Source organism: Tilletiaria anomala (assembly GCF_000711695.1).
Source record: "Tilletiaria anomala UBC 951 chromosome Unknown K437scaffold_5, whole genome shotgun sequence".
Lineage (NCBI taxonomy): Eukaryota > Fungi > Basidiomycota > Exobasidiomycetes > Georgefischeriales > Tilletiariaceae > Tilletiaria > Tilletiaria anomala.
In genome coordinates this window covers 228032-250220 of record NW_013547017.1, presented here as the reverse complement: position 1 = coordinate 250220, position 22189 = coordinate 228032, and the positions used below count along the sequence as shown (strand labels likewise).

The 22189-nt window shown below is 54.8% G+C and overlaps 10 protein-coding genes across 10 annotated transcripts; 5 read left to right on the top strand and 5 right to left on the bottom strand.

Moving 5' to 3' along the window:
* Positions 1 to 2552: 2552 nt before the first annotated feature.
* Positions 2553 to 3383, bottom strand: K437DRAFT_266187 (uncharacterized protein; the record flags this gene model as incomplete). The annotated part of the gene is made up of 1 exon (XM_013390374.1): positions 2553 to 3383. The coding sequence occupies one exon, from the start codon at positions 3381 to 3383 to the stop codon at positions 2553 to 2555; it is 831 nt and encodes a 276-aa protein (XP_013245828.1).
* Positions 3384 to 4472: 1089 nt separating this feature from the next.
* K437DRAFT_134598 (uncharacterized protein) lies at positions 4473 to 5311 on the top strand. The gene has a single exon (XM_013390373.1). It carries the CDS (start codon positions 4579 to 4581, stop codon positions 5047 to 5049), a length of 471 nt encoding a protein of 156 aa, XP_013245827.1. The 5' UTR covers positions 4473 to 4578; the 3' UTR covers positions 5050 to 5311.
* On the top strand, positions 5234 to 7561 carry K437DRAFT_253638 (uncharacterized protein). Its single transcript, XM_013390372.1, has 3 exons — positions 5234 to 6121; positions 6220 to 6835; positions 6926 to 7561. The coding sequence occupies exons 1-3, from the start codon at positions 5616 to 5618 to the stop codon at positions 7253 to 7255; spliced, it is 1452 nt and encodes a 483-aa protein (XP_013245826.1). The 5' UTR covers positions 5234 to 5615; the 3' UTR covers positions 7256 to 7561.
* Positions 7562 to 7865: 304 nt separating this feature from the next.
* On the top strand, positions 7866 to 8640 carry K437DRAFT_253636 (like-Sm ribonucleoprotein). Its single transcript, XM_013390371.1, has 4 exons — positions 7866 to 8140; positions 8246 to 8273; positions 8345 to 8417; positions 8492 to 8640. Exons 1-4 carry the CDS (start codon positions 7987 to 7989, stop codon positions 8522 to 8524), a joined length of 288 nt encoding a protein of 95 aa, XP_013245825.1. The 5' UTR covers positions 7866 to 7986; the 3' UTR covers positions 8525 to 8640.
* On the bottom strand, positions 8581 to 11035 carry K437DRAFT_292661 (uncharacterized protein). The gene is made up of 3 exons (XM_013390370.1): positions 10356 to 11035; positions 9862 to 10281; positions 8581 to 9790 (listed from the first exon to the last, which is right to left on the bottom strand). The coding sequence occupies exons 1-3, from the start codon at positions 10929 to 10931 to the stop codon at positions 8732 to 8734; spliced, it is 2055 nt and encodes a 684-aa protein (XP_013245824.1). The 5' UTR covers positions 10932 to 11035; the 3' UTR covers positions 8581 to 8731.
* Positions 11036 to 11247: 212 nt separating this feature from the next.
* On the bottom strand, positions 11248 to 13678 carry K437DRAFT_242777 (Phosphoacetylglucosamine mutase). The gene is made up of 5 exons (XM_013390369.1): positions 13311 to 13678; positions 13115 to 13232; positions 12645 to 13034; positions 12099 to 12551; positions 11248 to 12024 (listed from the first exon to the last, which is right to left on the bottom strand). The coding sequence occupies exons 1-5, from the start codon at positions 13448 to 13450 to the stop codon at positions 11443 to 11445; spliced, it is 1683 nt and encodes a 560-aa protein (XP_013245823.1). The 5' UTR covers positions 13451 to 13678; the 3' UTR covers positions 11248 to 11442.
* A 359-nt stretch (positions 13679 to 14037) lies between these two features.
* Positions 14038 to 15372, top strand: K437DRAFT_242774 (uncharacterized protein). The gene is made up of 3 exons (XM_013390368.1): positions 14038 to 14362; positions 14458 to 14663; positions 14743 to 15372. Exons 1-3 carry the CDS (start codon positions 14260 to 14262, stop codon positions 15193 to 15195), a joined length of 762 nt encoding a protein of 253 aa, XP_013245822.1. The 5' UTR covers positions 14038 to 14259; the 3' UTR covers positions 15196 to 15372.
* Positions 15134 to 18021, bottom strand: K437DRAFT_289731 (PH domain-like protein). Its single transcript, XM_013390367.1, has 4 exons — positions 17542 to 18021; positions 17419 to 17481; positions 16286 to 17347; positions 15134 to 16191 (listed from the first exon to the last, which is right to left on the bottom strand). Exons 1-4 carry the CDS (start codon positions 17839 to 17841, stop codon positions 15415 to 15417), a joined length of 2202 nt encoding a protein of 733 aa, XP_013245821.1. The 5' UTR covers positions 17842 to 18021; the 3' UTR covers positions 15134 to 15414.
* Positions 18022 to 18278: 257 nt separating this feature from the next.
* On the top strand, positions 18279 to 19288 carry K437DRAFT_253632 (uncharacterized protein). The gene is made up of 4 exons (XM_013390366.1): positions 18279 to 18496; positions 18604 to 18623; positions 18694 to 18809; positions 19076 to 19288. The coding sequence occupies exons 1-4, from the start codon at positions 18364 to 18366 to the stop codon at positions 19179 to 19181; spliced, it is 375 nt and encodes a 124-aa protein (XP_013245820.1). The 5' UTR covers positions 18279 to 18363; the 3' UTR covers positions 19182 to 19288.
* On the bottom strand, positions 19228 to 22047 carry K437DRAFT_231407 (L-serine ammonia-lyase). Its single transcript, XM_013390365.1, has 6 exons — positions 21651 to 22047; positions 20711 to 21562; positions 20050 to 20639; positions 19688 to 19977; positions 19523 to 19605; positions 19228 to 19459 (listed from the first exon to the last, which is right to left on the bottom strand). The coding sequence occupies exons 1-6, from the start codon at positions 21951 to 21953 to the stop codon at positions 19454 to 19456; spliced, it is 2124 nt and encodes a 707-aa protein (XP_013245819.1). The 5' UTR covers positions 21954 to 22047; the 3' UTR covers positions 19228 to 19453.
* Positions 22048 to 22189: the final 142 nt, after the last annotated feature.

Genomic DNA, 22189 nt, shown 5'->3' with positions numbered 1-22189 from the left:
CTATGGCTCCCCCTAAACGCGAAAGTCAATGCACACCGCAGATTGAGGTGGTCTCGTGCAAGCAGTTTCGCTAGTTTTCTGCACTTGTGACAATTCTCCTCATATTCTCGCTTGTATACATCGAACGCCACCTCCATCTCTCCGAGCTTCCATGTTGTCGACTGCCAGCATCGCCATTCCATCTCTCACCTTGTGCGCCACTGCATATTCAAGCCGATTAGGGCGCTGTGAGGATGTGTGCACAGAATGGCATAATACGCTTCTGACAGATCCCTTCCCGTCATAAGCATCCAGGCTTCGAGAGCCGGTGGAGAGTTTCCTGTACCTCTTCTCGCAAGCCAACTCGCCGCGACGAGTGGGCTAAAATTGTGAAGAAGATCCAAGCTGCTCGCATTCGTCCTGGTCCGAAAGGGTAGCGAATCCTGAAGCATAAAACCTCTAGTTACGTCTTTGACGTCGTGTGACCGAATCGTGCAATCGCCGCTCTGTTCCAAGGCGGACTAACACGAGAATGCTGCAATTCCAGTCAAAGTGGCAGCGTGCATCCGTTGTATTAGGCGTTCTTCTAAGCGCTTGTTTTCTTACCGTTTGCCTGCTCGTCCTCATAGAGGTGAAACGTGTCGCCAATAAGTCCTGCGTATTTGCTATACGTTGGCGTTGACGGTGGCAAAGATTGCTGGCACCGTGTAGGAAGCTTCTCAGTCTCGTCTTCCGAGTCCGGGTCACTAGCCGCCTCCGATTCAAGATCGTCCTCAGAGCCGCCGTAGGATCGCTTTCGGCGCTTTATGCTGACACGGAGCCATTGAGAGCTTGTCTTCGCGTCTAAACTGTCTCCAGAAAGCTCTTCAACATCTCCTATGCTACTGCTATCAATCTTCCTATCCCTGTCACTGCCCGTGCGGCTTCCACTTTGTTCATCGCTCTCCGGGACGTCGTGGCTGTTGTGGCCGCCTTCATCGCATTCTTGGGATGACAATGAATCATCAACTTTGCTGAGAGTTGCAAGGTTACTGCTGTCGCTTTTGGTAGTGTCATTTACCGCAGGGGACTGTTCGAAAGCAGCTGTGGGGGTTTTGGCGACCTCCAGCTTCCTGATAGAACCGGGCTCTTGGCGATGCTCACGATCTCTGTTGATTACCTCCTGCTCTTGCAGATGATGTAGCTCTTCCGTGGAGAATCACTCTTGTGGATGCGGATTGAATGCTGCTTCACCTTCGCCCTTCGAGTGGGAACCTTGCTGGGCCACTCCTGTTCGATAGATTTAGTCCGACTCTTGATCTCCAACGCCACGGCTAGGCGAGCTAGCCAAAGGTTAGGAGGCAGCCGATTTGGTCGGAGCATCTCGTCAGCGTCGGCACCCCCAGGAACTTCACAAATCTCAGAGCCTTGTACAACTTGATCTGACCGTTGTTCTTGTGCTTGAGGTGAGAGCTGTGCATAGACTTGATCGACACATTCCTGGTCTCTACACAGGGTGCCCAAGGGGATTAAGACAATGGGACGATGTTATCAGTCTGATGTGGGTACCGATTTAGAACTCTAGGGGATCCCTGCACTTGATTACCTCCGTTGTGGGATTGTACACTAACTCGGGAGATTGAGGAGGACTAGACGATGGGAGCGGTCCCTTGAATGGTTCGCCTCCGCCTGAGCGGGTGTCGACTCTTTCCGCATCATGTCACCTTTCGCAGCACTTAGGCACGCCCGGATACAACAGTCAATGAGGTTATCGACGTGAGAACATCAATTGGGAAGGGCCATCCGCCACGGGAGCCGTTATTCAACACCTCGAGTCGAAAGCTGCGAAAGTAAAGCATGGCCTGCGAGGCTATGACGGATGTCAAATGTGATTCTGGCCCGCCGTCATCAGGGCGGGCGAGGTGCACGAGTTCCTCTGCGGTGCAAGGGTCAAAAACGGACGTGATTCGCTGTTGCATCGTTCATAATGATCGCAATAGCATCCTTACACAGTTCTCAACCGGTTATTGTGAATCATTGTCGATTAAAAGGCATCAGGACCGGTGGACGTGCCTTGTCGACTTGTCCCCAAAAATTAAAGAAAACAAAAATAAAGAACGTTTTCCTACTGCAACGCTGCAACTCTGAATCTGAACCGCCAAGCAAAGAGATTAGGCTGTAGAGACCCGCGATTCGCGGCTGAAGAAGCTGAAACAAGGTCCCGCTGTCCACAAGCCGTATTTCAAGCAGCGAAGAAGAAGCATACATTGTTCTAGTATACAAATGCTAGGATGCAGAGTTTCCGAGTATTACCTTGGCACACCCTCCTTGTCTCTTCTTTGTTGTGCTGAGCGTCCGATGGTCCTTCCTCCTTCCTACATGGCAATGAATGCCCGCCCTGCACGAAGGGAGGGCCTGGATCCTGTGGCTGTGCACCTCGTTTTCAAGGCGATGCCGGTGCAAGCGGCGAGCCTGTTGCTTCGAAAGCTGTGCTGGGATCGAACCCACGCACCACTCGGCTCTTGCTGGGCTGGAAACCAACCCGAGTACCAACAAGCCGCATGCTTTTCCTTTCATCATGACTCTTCTTCTGACTATGGCGGCGGCGCTTGCCCATGCTGCTTGCGCATATGTCGTGCCAAACTGTCTATTCTGGATAGCACTGTCCCACAGATGGCACACTCGAACTTCTTCTGCGGCTGTGGCGTCGAGTGCGTGGACGATGTTTCGCTCCCATTTGCCTTTGCTGCGGGCTTTGGTACTTTCTTGCTCGCACTGGTACTCAGGTTGAAATTCGAGCTCGCTGATGCGCCACCCGTGGCTGCGGCGGCTACCGTCGCGGACGATGATCCCAGCGAATCAAATACCGGATCGATGGCAGTCCCGTTTTCTGCGTATTCCGGATGCTTCCGTTTGGTGTGGCGCGTAAGACTGTCTATCCTTGACACCTTAATCCCGCACACTGGACATGCGAAGATGCTTCCGTCTGACGCCTTGTTTCGTTTTCGCTTGCTTGACCCCGCCTCATCGTCGTTGAGCGGCCAGCTGGGCGGCGGAACGATCATCCCTGGGCCGGCTTGAAGCGCAGTATTTAATGGAAGAAAGGTCTGAGATACCGGATCTGCAGCAGCGCTTGCTATTGCCGCTGCCGCTGCTGCTGCTGCTGCAGCCGCGGTTGCGGTCATACTCGCTGCAGGCGTTGGGATCTGCTGTTGGGACTGACCGCCTTGCTGGGTCTGTTGTTGTGCATGCAAGATGGAGTGTTCTTGTGCCATGCCCCAATTCATGATCATCGTGTTGCATCCCGGGAAGGGGCACATGTACGCGACATGATCTGCTGTGGCGAGGCCAAGAGTGGTCCCGTCAAGCGTCAGACTCGACGTAGACGCCGTCGAGCCGTTTTGTGCGTCCCATTGCGCTGCCATGACGGGCAATGAGTTCATTGCAGATGCAGGGCGTGCGAAGGATGACCAGTGATGTTGATAGCGACGTGGCCTAGCAGCTAGCTCATATCGTGACTTCAAAGACTTGTTGAGTGACAAGTGCGCTGGGCCTGGGCTTCATCAGTCATCGCTGGGCAAATGCATCATTTATGGATGATGCATTTGCAGATGTCCCTCACTCACACACTACTCTCTTCAAGTCTCAGCTTTGTGACACCGTCGGGGAATCGGGATGGGGCGGAACTGTGGTCTGAGCCTCATCCCTCTTGGGTCTTTCGAGACTTTCTGCCCTTCCGTTGAACTTCTTCTGCCTCGCTATTGTTTGCGAAATGCGGGCTTCCATCGTCTGAAGCTCATGCTGATTACACCTTGCGATATGTCATGAGGAAAAGTCTAGTCAGACTCCCATTATCCCAAAAATTAGGCTTCTTGCACATTCTTGACCCTTTCGCTTCATAGGCTACATGGCCTATTAGGCGGCCGCTTGCTGCTTCCTTGTAAGAACGAAGAGTCAGTACTATACGTTGCGTCGGTTCAGCAATTGTGACGGATCAGGGGAGAAGTTAATGGACCGCTGCATGCAATATACACCCGCATGTCTTGTCTACATGGCCCGAAGATGACCAGGGCGTCTATCCACATGCACCGGCCTGGTCTATATTGGACGGCATTGAAGGCCAAGAAGGCTTCCGGTTGCATTCATATCAGAGACATAGTCGCTATTGCGTACGTTCTGTGCATCAGAGAGTAATGGATACGCTTTTCTCGCCGATTGATAGGCCAATGCGCCGGGGCTTGCAAAGGCAGGTCACGCTTTTCGACGAAGTTTGCATTATGGATATTGGAGTTACTGCACATTGGCTGGCGAAACGAATCCGGAAGGCTCAGACAATTTCATCACGATGCTCCAACCTCTGACTGCTCCGAGATCGCTGAAGGTGCTCTTCGTAACGCATAACTCGTGAGCGTGACGATGAGCGAGAACCTCGGGGGGCGTGAGCGATGCATTCCTCGTCTTATAAGCAGGCAACATATACGAACGCCTCATCGCCAGCAATTACTCGTACACATCGCTGTCAGCACGTGTGAGGTTATGAGACACATCCCAGGGGCGAGATTTGGCGATTAGTGAGTTGCGATGTGTACTTGTATTATATTCTGACAGCAGCGGTCGTCAATGGGGATTCAGGCCTTCAGGTCGAATCAAACATACTCACGCCAGACATTCTCTAAGCAGGTCCCAGGCCTTTTCAGTTTCATCCCAGACCGGAAGGCTTCTGGCCTGTCGGTCTGTGCTCTGACGTTCATCTACATGCAAGTATGTACGAGGCTACGTCGTACGGCTTGTTACGGCCTATGCGGTCGCCGGTCTGGTCACCCGTCCCAGTCGGGCGCGAGGTTGGGCATTGACATTGGCAGTCGCTTCAATGTCTGGGAAAGCCTGGCGGCTGCTACGACCTGCGCCACTCCTGCGCCTGCCTTCGCCTACAATTCTGAGCAGGCCGGAGCGTGTATAAAGGGCAGGACTGCCGGCTTAGTTGCCGAGAGCATGTCAAATTGCCAATGGTCGAGTGATTCTGCTCGCCATCTTGACTTCCACTACAGCTCTCTCTGCAGACAAGCATTCCGCGCGAGCCGGTCGGGTTGACCTCTCTTTGTGCTTTGCGGGAGTTTTTGCCTGTTGAGATGTGTCGTGCCTTGTGTGCCTCTTGGGAACGCCGTGAAGCACACATTAGTGCGGCACAGCGCGCACCGCACTGCGGCTGCCTGCGCCTGCAAAGTAGAGTCGGCAGCCTGGCCGGGTGGGTGTAGAGGAGCTTCTACCCAGAATCCAGCGGACTGCGTCCTAATGCCATCACGCCAGCTTCACTTAGTGGTTCATGTCTGGCCGGACATCTGGAAAGGGGGGTCGCGCCGAGTAATACCTCCTCAAGCCACCGTCATCGCTCTCTGTCGGCTTTGGTCTTCATGCTTCCTTCGTCGTCTCTCTAGCCGCATTCGGCTTCTGTTTGCTGCGCGGACCTTCTTGCGCGTCTCCCCCCTCTTCATACAAACATAGACACCCTCTTTCCATTCCCCACACTTGCTTCGCGATCTGGCACCCTCCAGCAGGCGGCGCCAATTTTTCTTTTGTTTTCACTGCCCCAGCACATTCTCGCCACCTGTTCTCTCGATCTATCGTACCCTCACCGTCGTTCATCCGACGCGGTCATCATGAAGGTCACCGCGGTGAAAGCAAAAGCGGGGCTCGCTGCGCTTGGCGCAGCCAGCGGTGTCTCGGCCTTTGGCAGTCACCCCGCTCGCCTTCTCCCAGGCAACATCGTCGCACCCAACAACGTCCTATCGAGCCGCCAGGCCTCTGCCAACATACTCGACATCAACAGCTACATGGCCTCGTCGTACAAAAATGGATCTACTGCGCCGGGTGCAAGGGCGCAGGATGCAGCTGGGCAGTACGTCGTCATCGACGACAGCCTCGGTGCGGACGACAACTCGCAGGTGCCCCATTGCGACACGATCTTCATCGGCAGCGCTGCCGTGGCCGGGTCCGACGACGGTGGTTGGCAAGCATTGCCGAACATCCTAGGCTTTGACCTGATGCGCGACGTTAAGGTCGATGGGGACACTGTCTTGCCGTACTTTATGGAGCACGGCAAAGACCCCAGCAAAGTCAAGCGCATCATCTTTGCGCAGCCGGGCAAGCCGCGCGACAGCTGGAAGTGAGTTTATCCCGCTCTTCCAACTTAAAATTGAGCCTCTTTGCTTGTCATCGTATGTGAGACTGTCAGCTAAGTTCAACCTGTTCCCTGCTGCCCAGATACTCGAATCTGATCCGCAATAGTCTCATCTGCGCGGCGGGTAACAAGACCATGGGCGTCGACCTCTCGACCATTCTGGTGGTTGCTCCTGCCTGGTTGAACGAGAATGATGCAAAAGCGGGAGCAGCGCAAGCCAACGATCTCTACTGGCCAGGAAGTAGCTGGGCAAGTGGCGCACTTGCCTCGGGTCCCGGGTCCGCCAATCCATCGAGCTTCCACGCTTTTGATGTCCTCATCAACTCGTTCTTCAGCAACAAGTCATATTCCTCACTCAACAATGTTTTTGTCGCGGGCCACTCCCTCGGGGGCACCTTCACGCAGCGGTATGCCATGCTCCGCACCCCTAACGAGAACGACCCCAACATTGCGTTCTGGACGGGCAACTGCGGAGCGTACGTCTGGCCTACTAGCACGAGGCCTGTCATGAACAATGGCACATGTCCGGGTCAGTTTGATGAGTGGCCTTACGGCGTGAACGATACAGATCCCAAGAACATCCCGGCGTACGCCAGGAAGGGTTTCGACAAGCAGGAAACGCTCAACACGTACTTTGGGCGACAGGTGCACTACAACCTTGGTCTTCTCGATAACGGTCCTGGTGACACGCATTGCGAGGTGAGATTTGCTGCTCACCCCACATGCGAGCGATCTCTTTCACTTTCGTCCCCGCTGACTTCTCTCTTCCTCTCCACGTTGTCATGACAGGCCCAATACCAAGGCCCGACGCACTTGACGCGCGGTGTGAACCTGCAAGCGACCCTCGCTCAGATCCCCGCCGCGAGCGGTCATACTTTCGATTATGTCGCCAACACTTCGCACCAAGACTACAAGATGTTCAGCTCGGTAGCTGCGCAACAGCGCTTGTTTGTCAACGGCATTGACACGAAGAATGCGCTTGCGAGCACCAGCGCCAAGGGGAAGGGCAAGGGGAGTAGCTCGAGCAACAGCAGCAAGTCGAGCGCAGCGAAAGTTGTTGTTGTCTCTGCTGGTCTCGTCACCGCTGGGCTCACCGTTGCCGCTGCTTCACTACTCTGAGGACAGGGGTGGTGACGACTGGGGCACTTTCTTTTTTGGTTCTTTGGGACATCGAGACGGGTGTCTCTGCAATGGAACGCACACGGACAATTTCCCACCATCACGGCCTTTTTGCAATGGAACGAACAACATGCTCGATACACCTTAAATGGACCATTACTGGTATACAACACAACGCATGCTCCAGGTGACACCTTGAGTCGATTTGTTGCGAACACGCACAACACTCCTTGACACGCCAATTCAATGCTTTCATTTCTTCACCCCCCCCCAAAAGAAATCTCACTGCATAATCAGTTAGCGCGCTGGTCGCGCATTTCCTTGTAATTCGAACATGCAGTGGTAACAGTATTTGAAAGTGCGTAATTCGGGACAGTCTGTGGCGTGACATGTTCTGCTCGCGTCACTCTGCCGTCGAGGCTATTCGCGACATCATCTTCATGATCCATGACCAGTTGAGACACTGGAGGATGTTTATGATGAGCGTCTCATTATGAGCGAGAGGCGGCGATTTTATCGGCCGAGAATGAACATCGCGACTCTGGTCTGAACCTCTTCATCTCAACCACGATGCATTAGTGTATACTGTTGCATTTCTCCCAACGTGCTTCGTGTCCAGAACATCTGCGCTTCACTGCAGTGACACGTTAAGGGCGAAGAGCTGAGAGTGTGACACTCCCATCCTAGTGTCCGCTAACAGCTCAGCGCAGAGCCGCGCCAAGCGAGATATCATGTCTTCAGCAGCTGCACCGCCAACAGGCGGGGGCGTTAGCTCAATCTTGCCTCTCGAGCTGATCGATCGCTGCATCGGCTCTTCCATCTGGGTGGTTATGAAGACCAATCGCGAATTTGTCGGCACGCTGCTCGGATTCGATGACTACGTCAGTGAGTGGCCATTTACCTGACTCTTCTCTGCCTATCGTGGTGGCGCACACAGGACTCTTTAAGCGTTGACCAGGTTGTCTTTCTACCTCCATCCTCTGAACGCAGACATGGTGCTTGATGATGTTACCGAATTGTGAGAAGTATCTACTCTCTCCCCCTTTTGGAATGACAGAGGCTCATCCGATACATTCTTCGCCTTTGCAGTGAGACGACACCCGAGGGGAGAAAGAAGACTAAACTGGGGCAAACATTGTTGAATGGGAATAACATCTGCATTGTATGTTGACTGGCTCATTTTTGTTCCATCCAAGAAAGCGCACCGAGACTGACGGATGACCTTTCGGACCGCAGCTCATCCCGGGAGGTGAAGGCCCGGAGGCATGAGGAGCGTACAGCGTCAATGCGCAACATGCCTCTCTTGTATTAGTATCGTACACATTGTCATTGCGCATATTTGCCAACTTCAATTACTCTAAGAATCATTTGCGAATGAATGCTGGAAAAAATACAAGTGAAGGAGCTTGTGTGGGAAGGAGCTTGCAGCGACGAAACGAGAAGCCAATAGGCAGAGCGAACTTGCCGGGGGCCGGTTCAAGAGTCAAAGCGCAGCTTGGCCCGCCCAACCGACGTCGTCACTGTAACAGAAGACTGCTCCCCGATCTCCTTTGCATTATCGCGCCAGATCTTGCCGTCGGCCATAAACTTGGACCAGCCTTCTTTCTTCCTATTCACCTCCAAGTGTCGCTCGTGTCCCTTTGGGCCTTTGCCCCGATTCGGATTCACCGCATCGCTGCTGGACGAGCCTTGCAGGTGGACGCTCCCGACGAAGTTCGGATGCAGCGCTACGCTCACTGCACCTTTGTCCGAATGTGCTACCACATCGAGCGGAACGTCGTCGGCTTGCTCGACATAGACGATGTCCACGCTGCTCTCTAGTGTGGATGTCTTCACTGTGACCTTCCGGGGGAAACCTTCCTTGGGTCTGAAGCCAGCCGCCTGCGGTTTCTCCACTCCAATGTTGGCACCAATGTGCCCGGTCTGACTTGTGAGGCTGAGGCTGTGGTTCGCGTACCAGACGCCACGGCCAATTCCCCGGCCGTTGCTGTCGATCCTTCCATTCTGCGTACTTGCAACAAGTGTTGTCCCTCGAACCAGGCTGCCCTGCTCCAGAAAGATAACAGCGTCCTGCGTCATCAGCGTCCCTTCTCGCCATGCCTCCACCTTAATGTGCTTGAGCAGCCGGATGCCCCCGCTCTCACTCCGGAAGTCCAACATCTGTGCGGCCACATCTCCGGCAATGGCAATATTTCCCGTCTTGGTGTGCAGCTTGACAGTTCCGTCGGCACGCAGCGGCCGCCCGAGGCTTCTGCCAATACCAATGAGACCAGCGTCACTCGAGATGTACAAGTTGCCGAAATGCGTCTTGGTAGACCGGTCCGAATGAATAATGTCAAAGTGGCGAGACGAAAGCGCGGACGTCTCAGTTGAGGTTGCATCACCTGCATCGCCGTCGAAAACGACAACATCCATTGCACTAGTCGTGACTTCGAACTGGGGGATTGGTGTATGCTTCGGGATCCTGATAATCACTTCGAACGTAAGCGGTTCCTGTTGGCCAATCCGCCCCATATGCGGAAATGAAGGGCGGGTCTAGATGAGGAGGCCAACAGGCTTTTCAGAACTCTGTAGGGTGATGTTTTCAAGACAGGCGCAAGACTCACGTAAATGCCGATGCCTTCGTCATAGCGGCCGAGTCCTATCCGCGCAACAGTGACACCTCTAAAGTAGCGCTCAGCCACCTTGGAATATCGAGCTTTGACGTGCACCTTGATCCGTGCCTTCCCATCTCCTACCGGTCCCCTGTCCTCCTTTTCCTCGACGAAGCGGACTACCCCTCTCACAGTGCCCCGATGATCGTTTGACGGAACATTGCCATGCGGCGGATCTGCAAGGATGTAGAGCCTGTCTCCCGCACCGAATGATGGCGGCACGGTGAGCTCAAAGTTGGTTTTGGAGTAGCACCAGGTCCCCCAGAACCACCCAGATTGATCCGCCTCGGCGGCACAGCCTTCAAGGGTCCAAGTTGCATTTTGGCGAATCTCTCCGTCTCCTTTGAATGGCAAAGGCGGCTCCTCATAAGGCTAGGCGCCAAAATCATGAAGCTGTTCAGCAAGGCGGTGCGCGCATCGCAGCAATCTGAGCAGTGATAACGTACTTTGATATCCTCCCACTTCCAAGCAACGCCAGCGTCGCCACCAGACGAGAAGCTTTCGAAAGAAGGGCCTGTGAGCACGACAAGCACCCACAGGCCTGCAAGGATGAGGAAAGTGTGTGCAAGCCTCGATGAAGGCCACAGCTTCCAAACCAACATCTTGAGCTTTCTCCAACCCTCCTTTGCGCTATCTCTCAATCCCTCCGGCACGCATTGCGGTAGTGAGGAGATGTGCTGGCTGACAGTGGAGTAGAAGGAAGTCTTGTTGCGATTTTCTCGGATCACGTCGTCATACGAAGGCGGCAATGGAGGGTACTTGGCATTTGCAGAGGACGATGCTGACTCGCCCGCTGAGTCTTGAATCTCATACCGATAGCCTCCTATTGAACCTCCGCCTGCCAATGACGATTCTGATGCTGAGATCCTGCGCCCTGCTGCTCCCGAGGATGACGACTCGCCTCGGTCATGATGTTCGCGAACTTCAACCTCCTCAGCTATAGTGAATCGGGTGTCCGCCTCGTCCTCGTCGGCATGCAAGAGGGGGACGGAGTCATGATTCCGAGCGTTACTGGAGGACATGGCGTTTGACCTGACGGGTTATGGGTTGATGAGGAAGCTCGCTGCGTGTGCCGTGTTATTACTATTGCTTCTTCGACAGCCAGGTACTCGATTCCTGGCTCTCGGGTCAGAATTGCTACATTGGTCATTCTCAGGGAGGTGGGGAGGTGGAGACGGGGACGTACTGCCAACCTGAATGTGCGCTTGGGTGTGTTACGTCAACATCACGCGAGCTTTTTTTACGTATGACCATAGGAAGCGCTTTCCACACCCGAATATATTGAAACTTGGGCCACATGGTCTTTAATAGCCTCTAGCCCTCCAACAGGCCTCAGGCGGCAATTGCAGCGGCATGCGATTCAGCGAGGCTGCCAGAGATAGAGAAGCTACAAGTAATGAGCGATCCAGCGTTGCCAGGCTTCCTGGTTATACCAGACGATGTGAAAGGCGTTATCTATAGTTTCCGGCTTGATCACAACTCCTTTTTGTATTTGACATGTACGCCAGTTTGATTTCCTTGTGTATGCGAGTTTTAAGTTGACCCGCTGCTTTCCTGCACTAGCTTGGCCACCCCATTTGCGAGCGAATCGAGGTCACTAGCCAGCGCCGTCTCTGCATAGACTCGTACGCAATCTTCGGTGCCACTAGGCCGGACGAAGCTTCTTGCGCCTTTGTACTTGCCCACCAGCTCATCGATCTTCTCCTGCAAGCCTGCCGGGCTAGTCAGGCGCCGCTCCGCATCGGTCGTCTTGAAGGCGCTGCGATCTTTGACGTTGACTTTGAGCAGCTTGTTCGGCAGGTCTTCGTACGCACCATCCCACTCCTCAGGTCCCCACTGCCGTGCGCGGAGGATGAACTCGACGAGGAGCATGTCGGAGATCGCATCTCCGACAGTCTGGTTGATCAGCTCTGTCAGCTGTTCCAGTTGCTCGAGCGCATCCTGTGCTGCTGGCGAGGAGGGTGACGCCTGAGCTGCTTTGATGGTACGGACCGCCTCGGGCGAAAAGAGCACCGTACCGTGCCCATTGGCTTCAAAGTATACCCCAATGTCGTACGCTTCCGCCGCATGGTGGAGATATTTTACACCAGTGGGTGTGCAGGTGACGGGCACGCGCTGTCAAAATGCCACGGAGCACACGCATGGTCAGTCTACTGGGTGGATATTCCACAGAATGCTAGCAAACAAACCTGCTTGAGATATTTTGTCGAGCTGCCATTCGCATAAGCGGTCTGCACGCAACCGACTTTAATGTCGATGTCTGCCTTCTTGACAAGCTCCGAGATGTAATCCGTGGCCAGCGATGCGATCTTGTCACCGTCCAGCAAGCGAAAGCTGGATTTGGTGCTTGGCGGGCCGTTGCAGTAGAAATAAATCAAACGATCTGCATCGCCGTCGAAAGCGCACAATCGATCTCCGGCCTCGATGCCGTCCTTTTCTAACCCAATTGGTAGGCGCTGATTCGTCTTGACAAAGTCGGCGCCGCAGCCATTGTTCAATGCGCCTTGAACGCCGGTGGAGGTCCTGAGGATGCGAACCGGAAGTGCGTCGGCTGCGATGTACTTGGTGATTGCGAGCAGCGCTGGTGCACCAACGCCGTTTGCGCAGTCGACTACAAGGGGAGATAGTGATGGTTTACCAGCCTACGCGAGGGTAGAAGTGAAGCAAAGTTAAGCCGGCGCCCGGCATTCTCTACCTCATATTCCTGCAGGCAAGCAGCTCTGGTGCAAACTTACTACAAGTTTGAGGTATGCCTGGCTGATCTTCTTGTAATAGCCTTCCTCGCTCGGTTCTCCATATGCTTCGGGCGTGCCCTTTGTATTGTGCGCCTTGACGAGGTAATGCAGCTGCGGCGTGGTCTTGAGTCCTGCATCAATGAGCTGCGTGCCGAAAGCTACAAGGCCATCGACGAGGGCCTTGACGAGATGCGGGGACGAGGGCCTGGTATCATGACCGTATACAACTGTTGCTGGGATGGAGAGATCGATCTTGAATGTGATAATGATGGACTCGAGGACGGAGATGAGTTCATCGTCGGTTGAGGCATTGGCCAGCTGTGTGCAGAACGGCTCCCAGGCAGCTTCGAGCATCTCGCCGCGAGAATCGACTGCTTTGATTCCATTGTCCTAAGAGAGTTATAGAAGTACCAGACGTCAGATCAAAATAACAATAGCCCCAAACATGGCGGGCTCCTGCCTTCATTCACTTCTTCTGGATTGTGACTGGCGGTGACCATGAGACCGACGACCTTGCCTTGCAGTCGCTTGCTTCTCAAAGCGCCGATCAACCCCATGCGGAAGCATACACTGTCCAGCACTGCTGCTCTGCAAAGAAGAAGTATCTAAAGTCAGCGCGATCGGTTACTCGTATGTCACCATCACAATACACTCTATCGAGCTCACTTGGTGCGCAAGCCGGCGGTGCCATAGCTGAATGTGACGCCTTCTGGCTTGGGGTGGGCGGCGGAAGCCTTGAGGATCAGCTTGGTGGGAAGGCCGGTAGTCATCTTCAATGCGAGATCGATCGAGTCTTGCATGAGCATGTCAATCGAGATTCAGATCGAATCGCAAGCAGTTATTTGTATACCTTGCAATTGAAGCTAGTTTTGCCCCCGATGCAATGACCGAGCGGGATGGCGGTGCGGCGACGGTCGCGCGTGCTGAAGGTGTGAGGTAGAATATGCTTTCCACCTGTGTTCTGCGTATTCCAGAGCTGACCTAACTGCTGGATGTTCAACGTGTGCTGATTGGAATAGCCAGTAGAGTACCCGATGCTTCTCTACTTCAATACGTAAGCGTTGGTGGTGAGTTGGTGTGGTGCTTTGGTGCTGAAAGGAGAGAGGTCAAGTGCTGTTCGTTCTACCTGCGCCCGCTCAAGCCTCCTTTCCTCCGCTGACAGTGCGCGGACGCTAGTAGGAAGACATCCCAAAGTAGGGTTCAGGCGTCCTGAAGAGTCTAGCTACAAAGTGAAGTGCAGCCTTTCGCAAGAGTGTGTGCTATGTGATGTCGTGGCGTAGCGCCGGGCGTCGGGGATAACCCCTTTACAGCCGTCCAAATGATGCGGCCCCCTTATCGTCGACCCCGAGTCGTTATAGGCTTTAATTGTGTCGTCATCGCCTCTCCCTCTCGTATTGGCTCCACAGCTGCGGGCCCCATGATCCCCTTTGCACGATCAAAGTAGTTCTATCTTCGACAATCGGCCCGGTACTTGATTGCCGCTTCTTCTGAGTACATACCAGAATGTCAACACTCCCCTTCGGCATATATAGCGAGCTCTCCAAGGTCCTCGAGTGAAGTCTTTCGTCCTCACCAAGTGCGCGCAGTGCACCGAGTTGACAGTTGCTTCTCCAAGATGGTCCAGCAACCTCTCATTTACACTGCCAAAGTCTGTCCGTACGCTCAGCGCAGCTTGATTGCGCTCGAGGAAGCTGGAGTCAAGTATGACCGGTACGATAGTGCGTTTCTCCAAAAGCATTGCAGCTTACTCTCGGTTATGAAGACCATTGACGAAGTACTGTTCTCCACGTTTCTAATAGCTTCTGCATGTCAGTCGACCTGGCCGACAAGCCATCAGTGTACAACGAAAGAGTCAACTCTGCTTCCAAAGTCCCCGTACTCGTCTTGAACCCGTCCGACTCGGCCGACAACGGCGGCGTCACCAAAGACAAGGGCACCGTAAAGTTACCCGAGTCGCTCGTCATTTCCGAGTACATCGGTGAGGAGTACCAATCGGCCGGGCTTCTGCCGAAGAGGCGCGTGACTTGGCGAAAGGATCTCATATAGCGCCCTAGTGACCTCGAACTTTTGATGTTGTGCGTTATGCAGTGCCGTCGAGCGAGCAAAAGCGAGGTACTACATCGAGCGATTCTCTCATATCTTTGGCCCGCCCTGGATATTACTGTTGTACCGAGGCAAGGCAGACTCTCTCCCGTCTCTCCTCTCCGCCATCTCGACCTTCCAACTCTGGTTATCGCCTACGTCAGGAAGTGAGGACAGCGGACCTTTCGTATTCGGCAAGCAGTACACTCTCGCGGACCTTGCTATCGCGCCGTTCATTGGTCGCCTCATTTTCTTCAGCAAGAGAGGCATCCTCGACCCCTTGGGAGGCGGAGACGTGCACAAGGCGCTGACGGGCGGCGACGACATATTTGCGCGGGTGGCGCAGTGGTGGGAGGCCGTCAGCACGCGGCGGAGCTGGAAGAGTACATTCAACGAGGATATCATCTACAAGGCGGCGAAGACAAGGCAAGAAAAGGTCTTGGCGGAAAGACAGGTGGGAAAGCAATAGAAATTACTGTATACGCGTTTGACACTCGACGAAGTGTAGAGCTGCGCATTTTCCTTAACGAGAGTGTTGCAGATGAGGATCATGATGCAAGGCGATATAGCAAATGAAATAGGGGAATACAATTGTGCGTACCACTCTCATTGGAAGATGAGTGACTTTCATTAGCAAGACGTGAAGCGTAGATATGTTTGCACGGAAGAAAATGTTCGCTCGGTGTGATCACGATCGTTGTTGTTCGCCTTCGACAGGCAGCGCGCTTGCGGGCGCGTTGTTCGTCGAACGCGTCCGCTTGGGCACGGACACAGCTGCACTACCCGCCGCAGCTGAAGATTGTTGTTGGTGCTGTTGTTGATGCGCAGGGGGCGGTAGCGGCGAGCCGACATTGAAGCCCTGCACCGTTGTTCCGATTAGCCGCGAGCCCTTCTGCGACTGCTGCCTTTTAAGACGGTCCCGCTCCTGCTCCTTTTCATTCTGCGCGTCTCGCACGCGACTGATGAGCGTTTGCAGCGTGGAGAGCCATTTGATCTCCTCTTCCTCGCTTGGAGCGCAGATGAGGAAGTTGCGCTTGGGTGTGATGATCCGGAAGCAGTTCTCCTTGCGCTTCCTGCCGCTGCCGCCCACGCCGCTGCCACTGATCGCAGCGCCGACACCTGCGCCAACCGAGGATGCGACACTGCCTGCTGCTGCAATCACGCTGTTCCGGCGCTCGATGGCCGGTGCACCGCATCCTGCGAGCCCACCTCCGCCGCTTCCACCAGACCCTCCAACCGTGCCTGAAGCCCCGCTAAGCCCGCTTCCAGGTACTTCGCCTTCTACATCGCCTTCTCCATATGCAGAGGACTCGCCAGCTTCTCCAAACGAGCCAAAATTGAACGTCTTGACTACAGATGTCGGTGAAGACAGGGTGCTGCTAGTGTCCTTCGCTGCCTTTTTGGACTCGTACTCAATCGCGTCCAGGATAGACGCGACGGGTATTTGCCGATGTGCTTTCGCATCCTGCACCGCCGCAAAGATGTGGTTTTCAGTGTGTAGGGACGTGTTAGTGTTCAGCTTCTCAATGATCAAAACAACGGATTGATCAGGGACGCACCATGTGACTGCGTGTGTACATTAGCTTCGAGCTGGTGAGCACGAACCATCGCTTTCGCCAATGTTTCCGCCGATTGCTCTGCTTCATGAGGTAGCCTTGCAGGATGACCCGGCTCGGGTCACGCAGAAAGTCCGAGCCACTGCCGCCAGCATTGGCTCCATTCGCCGCGGCTCCTGCTGTGGTCAGTGCAGCGGGAGAGCTGCCAAGATCCGGCAACTGCCCTGGCATCTGCTGCTTGGCGACCTGTTCGGCAAAATCCAAATTCGTGGGCGCGTAGGTGATGCCGCCGGCAGCCAAAGCCGGTAGCGGCATCGCCCGATCCGCACCTTCCTCCTCGTCCCACTCTTCCTCCTCTTCCGACGAGCTGACCATCCCGGCAGCGCTGCTAGCACCACCGCCACTGAAAGTCGCTTGGCCTGGTAGCGTGAGCCGCTCGCCGCCGCTCTCGCTCACCGAGCGATCGCGTCGCGACATGCTCGCCGACCTGTTCAAGCGCTGATCGGATCCTTCAGCACCCGAATGACTCGTAGAAGGCGAATAGCCGCCGCTAGAGAGGCGGTCTGCGGTGCTTTGCACAGGGCCAGCACTAGCTGTCGTCCGCGCTGGTGAGCTACCCAGGACTGATTGGCCAAAGGAGCTCGCGTAGCTGAGACCGAACTTTTGGGCCTCTGAAACGTCGCTGTCACTAGTTGCCGTCAAAGGCGAGAAAGCAGCCGCTCCCAATGGCGGCGACATACGAGAGCCGCTGGGTATTGGCCGTGGCTGCGCTGGAGAGTGAAAGACGCCAATTCCAGGGACCGCGACTTGTGTTGGGTCCTGCTGTGTCATCGGGCTCAACGTCGTCTTTGCCAAATCCTGCGTCAGCGTAGCAGACTGCGCAATTTGCGTCTTAACATCGTTGAGATGCTGGATCCAGTCTTGCATATCCCTCCGAGAGCCTGTTTTCACGTAGTACGTTCTCTTCGGGGTGACGATGCCAAAGGAATTCTCGTTCTTCTTTAGCTCGACAGAGGCGACCGCATGCACTTCTGACATGTCGATCAAGCGAAGTAGCTGGTACTCCTGAATAGCAGGCAACAAAGAGTTGTCAGAGGACCGTTCCTGCCGCTTGGACGGGAGTGACGTTGGCTTACCTTCTCATTCTTGTAATAGGCCAGCTTGGATGCTCTCAGAACGAACCACCGCTTTTTCCAGGTCTGCAAGGGGCCATGTCAGACACATGCATGCTTTAAAGCTGCTGGTTTGTTGATGCGCACCTTTCTCTTTTCACCCTTCTTCCACAAATACCCGGATTTGATGGTATGCTCTTGCAGGAGGTCCGTGCCGCCCTCTGCACCCTCGTCGTCCTCTTCCTCTTCCGCATCGCCGTCTTCATCATCGCCATCCGCCTCGTCCTCTGTCGACAACTGACCTCGATGCTGCTGCGGCTGCTGTTGAAAGCTGGTGCCTGATTGTGAATGCGATGGAGTCTGAAGCTGCGCCTGCAGCTGTATTGTGCTTGTCACTGGCGAGTTTGCGCTTGGTGAAACAGCACTCCCACTGGCAACGGACGTCATCGCTGCATCGACTCCTGGAACAGAGTTGGTGTCACAGTGCTCGTCGGTCCGACGATTCAGCACGCCAATTCGCGTGAGGCCAGATAGCTTTGGATTCAACACAGATTCGGCATCAGACAATGCACAGTTGTCGCAAAGGTGCTGTCCACGAAGGCAGAACCCATTGTGAATATGTCTGGGGATCGCAGCCAGCGTGAGTGGAGAACCCGTTATGGGCGGGGCATGGCATTGGCGTGCGATGATGCTGTAGGGGCGCAGCGGAAAGTGGGAAAGAAAGGGAGGGCTTGCCTTCTGCGGTGTAGTGCCAGCGGCCGCAGACTTTCTCTCGTTCCGCCCTCTTCCGGTGGGCAGTGGACAGCAGCCTCCCTCAGTCCCTCTCACAGCCTCATGCTCTCATTGGCTCACTCGAGGCTCCTCTCATTGGCATCCCAGCGGCACCTTCATCAATAGCAAGTGTTTCCACATCGATGCCAGCTTGTTAAGGAGGTAGCGCCAATTCACTTCGCCCTCATCGTCGCAGCCATGTCACTGAAAGCGGCTTCATCAGGCACCGTGGCGGCGGCGCGCCAGGCGCTGCGTGCGCCGAGCACCGTCGCGCGAACGTTCGTCCAACGCAGATTCGCTTCCGGCGGAGGTGGATACAACCCACCGACTGGTGAGCAGCTCATTTTTGCTATGGACATGCAGTGAAGGAGGAAATTGTTAAGAAAAGCTGATCGTGAGCTTCTGCTTATCCTTTTTGCGATACCAATCGACCCACAGGTCGGCTCTTCAACGAAAAGGTGGGGTTGACCAGAGCTGCCTCGGCGTGTATGTTGTTGATGTTCAACTCTCTCGTCTTGTACCCCGCAGCCCCTACCACCAGGTCAGAAGAGGGAGAAGGAAGGTTGGGAATCACTTTGGACCTATGGAATGTGGGGTTCGATCGTTTTCGGAACCGTCCTTTATATGTACAAGCCAGACACGAGGTGAGTTGCACTTCGCCTCAGTTCTGACTCGTCTTACAGCGTCAACGGCTGGCTGTGCGCGATAGTGATAGCGGCTACATTGCTCCGTGCGCTTGCCACATGGAACTTGTGCAGTCTCCACGCCGCGCTTTTCAGGTCTGGCTCTCAGAGCAGACATGGAAGAGGTAGAAAAGACTTGTGATTGTACCAGCCGTTGATCCTATCCTTCGAACAGGAAGTAAGCTTCCTAACAGGGCCTCACTGAACTTTCTTGCCTTGCGCTGCAGCATCCAATCATGGGCATTACCGGAGGCGACTAAGCGCCTGGAACAGAGCGGCAAGGCGTGGCAGTACAAGCCAAGCGTAAACTCTGGGTACCCCGAGAGCGAGTGAATACTTCTCTGCAGAAGACTTTGGAGCATGGGGAGACAGGAAGGCGATCAAGGACCAGTGTCTGTATTTCCTGCCTCGGCGTACATGGATGACCTCCCCAGCTGCGACTTGCGTGACACGAGCTGAGACGCATTTGCCATTACCCACTGCTGAGATCCGTCGTTGTACCTGAATCAAGAAGTTGCCGCCTTATGATCTTTCCAATTCGGCATGCCGCATTGGCCCGAACTAAACTCAACTGCCCTTCATTCTATCTCAATTATACGCAATAATCAACACTGCAAGTGATTATGATGAGCTCACAACCTTTCCCTAACTCGGAGTAACCCCATCGTACTTACAGCTGGAACTGCGACAGGGACCTTGATGACGGCGGACAGACCGCCCTTTGAGGTCTCCTTGTAGTGCGTGTGCATCGCCCGTGCTAGGAAGGTAACCAATCGGCTAGTCAGTCGTCTTTGGGCGCAAGGGTATACTCGTGTCCTTGCAATGTCCTGAACCCTCACCTGTCTGTCGCATCGCTTCGATGACATTATCCAGGCTGACAGCGTGCTGCCCGTCTCCTGCCAGCGCAAGCTGAGCAGCATTGACGGCCTTGACGGCGCCGAGCGCATTGCGCTCAATACACGGAGCTTGCACCAAGCCGTGGATAGGGTCGCACGTGAGCCCAAGGTTATGTTCCAGTCCGATCTCTGCAGCTTGGGCGATGATCTCCGGCGGGGCGCCAAGCACGGCGGCCAAGCCGGCGCTTGCCATTGAGCACGCCACACCCACTTCTGCTTGGCAGCCGCCCTCCCTGTGAAGGAGAAAGGGGCGGGTCCACGAGACGTTAGCGACGTTCACAAGCGAGTGTGACATAAAGACTTACGCGGCTGAAATTGTCGCGCCGCGGCGGACAAGCATTCCGACGGCGGCTGCAGTGAGCAAGAAGGTCTGAACGTCCCGATCTGGGTCGTCTGAAATGAACTCGAGATGGTACTTGAGCACGGATGGAATCACACCACTCGCGCCAAGCGTCGGAGATGTCACCACGCGCCCACCGGATGCGTTTACTTCATTGACAGCGATGGCGTATGTGGATAGAAAGTCCATGGCGGGAAAGACTGTTCGCTTGGGCGGCACCGGCATGATCGGATGGGAGAGGTCGCCACGGATGACCCGGACGGGCGGTGGAGGCGGGGGTCTGAAGACAGTAGCACTGCTACTGTTGGTGCTATCCTCACTACCGCCATTTCTTGATAACAAGAAGGGCCCGTCTTCTGAGGATGGTGGCAAGAGTTGTGTTGGATCCTCTGGGTTAGAGCTTGGAGCGGCAACCCCGGGATAGAAACCACGAAGCAAGCCCCGATAGAGTCGCGGGGCGCGACGCTTGAGGTTCAGCCCTCCGGGCAAGACGCCCTCGGGCGCGTGAGTCCCTTCTCGAATGCAATTGTCCATGACATGCCATATGCGGAAGAGCTTGAAGAAGCCTCGGTTCGTTAGTTAGAATGAAAGTGGTTACGCGCATACAAGGTGGCTGAGGGATTCACCTTTTCGCGAATCTGCTCCGGTGTGTACCAAGTACGCTCGTTCTGGAAAACAATCTGCGCAATGGTCAAATTATGTCGCTTCGACAGCGATAGCAAGCTTGCTGCGTTTTTGAAGGGGTATGGGATGCTAGACTCGGGGCTTGACGAAGCCGGCGCATTCTCGGCTGGGATCAGAGCAGACACGTCCTTGTTGGCTGCTGCCGTCTGACCATGACGACGATCCGAGCTGGCGTGTTTGCGGTCAATCTCTTTATAGAAGACGTTCTCAGCGAGGTCCACTGGGTGAGAGTGCGCGTCTTCCGAGAGAACTTGCAAGGAGCCTGTTTCGGCTTCCATGACCTCGTCCCTATCCTCGACAGAAGCAGGCAAGGCAGGGCTCATACCTGCAGGAGAGCTGGCTGTCGCCATCGAACCATTGACAACAAAGCCTCCGCCAATGGAGTAATAGTCGTTGACCGCTAGCAAATCGCCTTCCTGGTCAAAGACAGTCATTCGCATACCGTTTGAGTGAAGCGGCAGGCGTTTGTCCCAGTGCCACTCCAAGTCCTTGTCGTACACAAACGTGACCTCTTGGGCCAGATCGCCTTCCGTGTCCTTGCCCAGCACGATTGTACCGTTCCTCTTGATCGCCTCGAATCTGGGCTCGATTGAGAATGTGTCAACTGTCTCGCAATCGGCACCTTCTAGTCCCAAAAGGAGCGCCTGAGGTGTATGATGCCCTTCACCTGTGGCTGCAAGTGACCCAAAGAGGGACACTTTGATGCTTCTGACTTTGTTGAGCAGATTCTCTCTCTTGAGATCCGAGATGAAGATACCCGCTGCTCGCATGGGGCCGATCGTATGGCTCGAGGACTGTACACAGAATTGAGGAAATACAAGCATGAGCGGCATCAGACACAGAAGGCATGGCATCTGGTAACGGAGAGCCGACCATACGCACTGGACCGATGCCGATGGAAAAAAGATCGGCGAACGATACGACAGCATGTTCGGTGCTCTGCTGGTTGGACGCGGTTTCTGTATCTATCTGGGTGTCTATATCGGCACGTCTGATGGTGCTGCTGCTGCTGATACTCCGCAATGGTCGAAGGTCATAGCCGCCTGGACGAGAAATAGTACGTGCCGCCTCGGACCAGGCTGTGAGCCCCAACCGTGTCGAAAGAGGTGCAGCGGAGCCGGAGAGGGTGATCCATGTTCCCCCTCGCCGCAGCGTCACAGCCGCCTGAGTCAGAAGTGATCGCATCTTGCAGCAACGACCTTTGAAACTATCTCAGCATAGCACAGCCTAGCGCAAGGAGGGGAATTCAATGCGTGCGACGACCTTATCGCGATGGTGCTCTCCTTTTGACTTCTAAGCGGTATCCGAAGATACGCGACTTTTCTCAAGTTTGATCCCCATTTCCACAGGGGTGGCAGTGGCAGTTGGCCCGCGGCAACCTCTCTCCCTACGCTGATTCAGCCAAGTCAGAGGATACCTTG

Coding starts and splice junctions, on each gene's coding strand:
- K437DRAFT_253638 (XM_013390372.1), top strand. CDS start 5,616: ATGAAGGTCACCGCGGTGAAAGCAAAAGCGGGGCTCGCTGCGCTTGGC. Junction 6,122..6,219: donor AAGCCGCGCGACAGCTGGAA/GTGAGTTTATCC, acceptor CCTGCTGCCCAG/ATACTCGAATCTGATCCGCA. Junction 6,836..6,925: donor CTGGTGACACGCATTGCGAG/GTGAGATTTGCT, acceptor TTGTCATGACAG/GCCCAATACCAAGGCCCGAC.
- K437DRAFT_231407 (XM_013390365.1), bottom strand. CDS start 21,953: ATGCGATCACTTCTGACTCAGGCGGCTGTGACGCTGCGGCGAGGGGGA. Junction 21,563..21,650: donor TTTCCATCGGCATCGGTCCA/GTGCGTATGGTC, acceptor TTCTGTGTACAG/TCCTCGAGCCATACGATCGG. Junction 19,606..19,687: donor CGAAGCGATGCGACAGACAG/GTGAGGGTTCAG, acceptor TTACCTTCCTAG/CACGGGCGATGCACACGCAC.
- K437DRAFT_253632 (XM_013390366.1), top strand. CDS start 18,364: ATGTCACTGAAAGCGGCTTCATCAGGCACCGTGGCGGCGGCGCGCCAG. Junction 18,497..18,603: donor TGGATACAACCCACCGACTG/GTGAGCAGCTCA, acceptor ATCGACCCACAG/GTCGGCTCTTCAACGAAAAG. Junction 18,810..19,075: donor ATGTACAAGCCAGACACGAG/GTGAGTTGCACT, acceptor CTTGCGCTGCAG/CATCCAATCATGGGCATTAC.
- K437DRAFT_289731 (XM_013390367.1), bottom strand. CDS start 17,841: ATGACGTCCGTTGCCAGTGGGAGTGCTGTTTCACCAAGCGCAAACTCG. Junction 17,482..17,541: donor AGAAGGGTGAAAAGAGAAAG/GTGCGCATCAAC, acceptor GGCCCCTTGCAG/ACCTGGAAAAAGCGGTGGTT. Junction 16,192..16,285: donor TGTACACACGCAGTCACATG/GTGCGTCCCTGA, acceptor GCGGCGGTGCAG/GATGCGAAAGCACATCGGCA.
- K437DRAFT_242777 (XM_013390369.1), bottom strand. CDS start 13,450: ATGCTCATGCAAGACTCGATCGATCTCGCATTGAAGATGACTACCGGC. Junction 13,233..13,310: donor ACCGCCGGCTTGCGCACCAA/GTGAGCTCGATA, acceptor TCTTCTTTGCAG/AGCAGCAGTGCTGGACAGTG. Junction 13,035..13,114: donor CCAGTCACAATCCAGAAGAA/GTGAATGAAGGC, acceptor TAACTCTCTTAG/GACAATGGAATCAAAGCAGT.
- K437DRAFT_134598 (XM_013390373.1), top strand. CDS start 4,579: ATGGGGATTCAGGCCTTCAGGTCGAATCAAACATACTCACGCCAGACA.
- K437DRAFT_242774 (XM_013390368.1), top strand. CDS start 14,260: ATGGTCCAGCAACCTCTCATTTACACTGCCAAAGTCTGTCCGTACGCT. Junction 14,363..14,457: donor CAAGTATGACCGGTACGATA/GTGCGTTTCTCC, acceptor TCTGCATGTCAG/TCGACCTGGCCGACAAGCCA. Junction 14,664..14,742: donor GGCTTCTGCCGAAGAGGCGC/GTGACTTGGCGA, acceptor AGTGCCGTCGAG/CGAGCAAAAGCGAGGTACTA.
- K437DRAFT_253636 (XM_013390371.1), top strand. CDS start 7,987: ATGTCTTCAGCAGCTGCACCGCCAACAGGCGGGGGCGTTAGCTCAATC. Junction 8,274..8,344: donor CTTGATGATGTTACCGAATT/GTGAGAAGTATC, acceptor TCGCCTTTGCAG/TGAGACGACACCCGAGGGGA. Junction 8,418..8,491: donor ATGGGAATAACATCTGCATT/GTATGTTGACTG, acceptor TTCGGACCGCAG/CTCATCCCGGGAGGTGAAGG.
- K437DRAFT_292661 (XM_013390370.1), bottom strand. CDS start 10,931: ATGTCCTCCAGTAACGCTCGGAATCATGACTCCGTCCCCCTCTTGCAT. Junction 10,282..10,355: donor GGAAGTGGGAGGATATCAAA/GTACGTTATCAC, acceptor TTTGGCGCCTAG/CCTTATGAGGAGCCGCCTTT. Junction 9,791..9,861: donor ACGAAGGCATCGGCATTTAC/GTGAGTCTTGCG, acceptor CTCCTCATCTAG/ACCCGCCCTTCATTTCCGCA.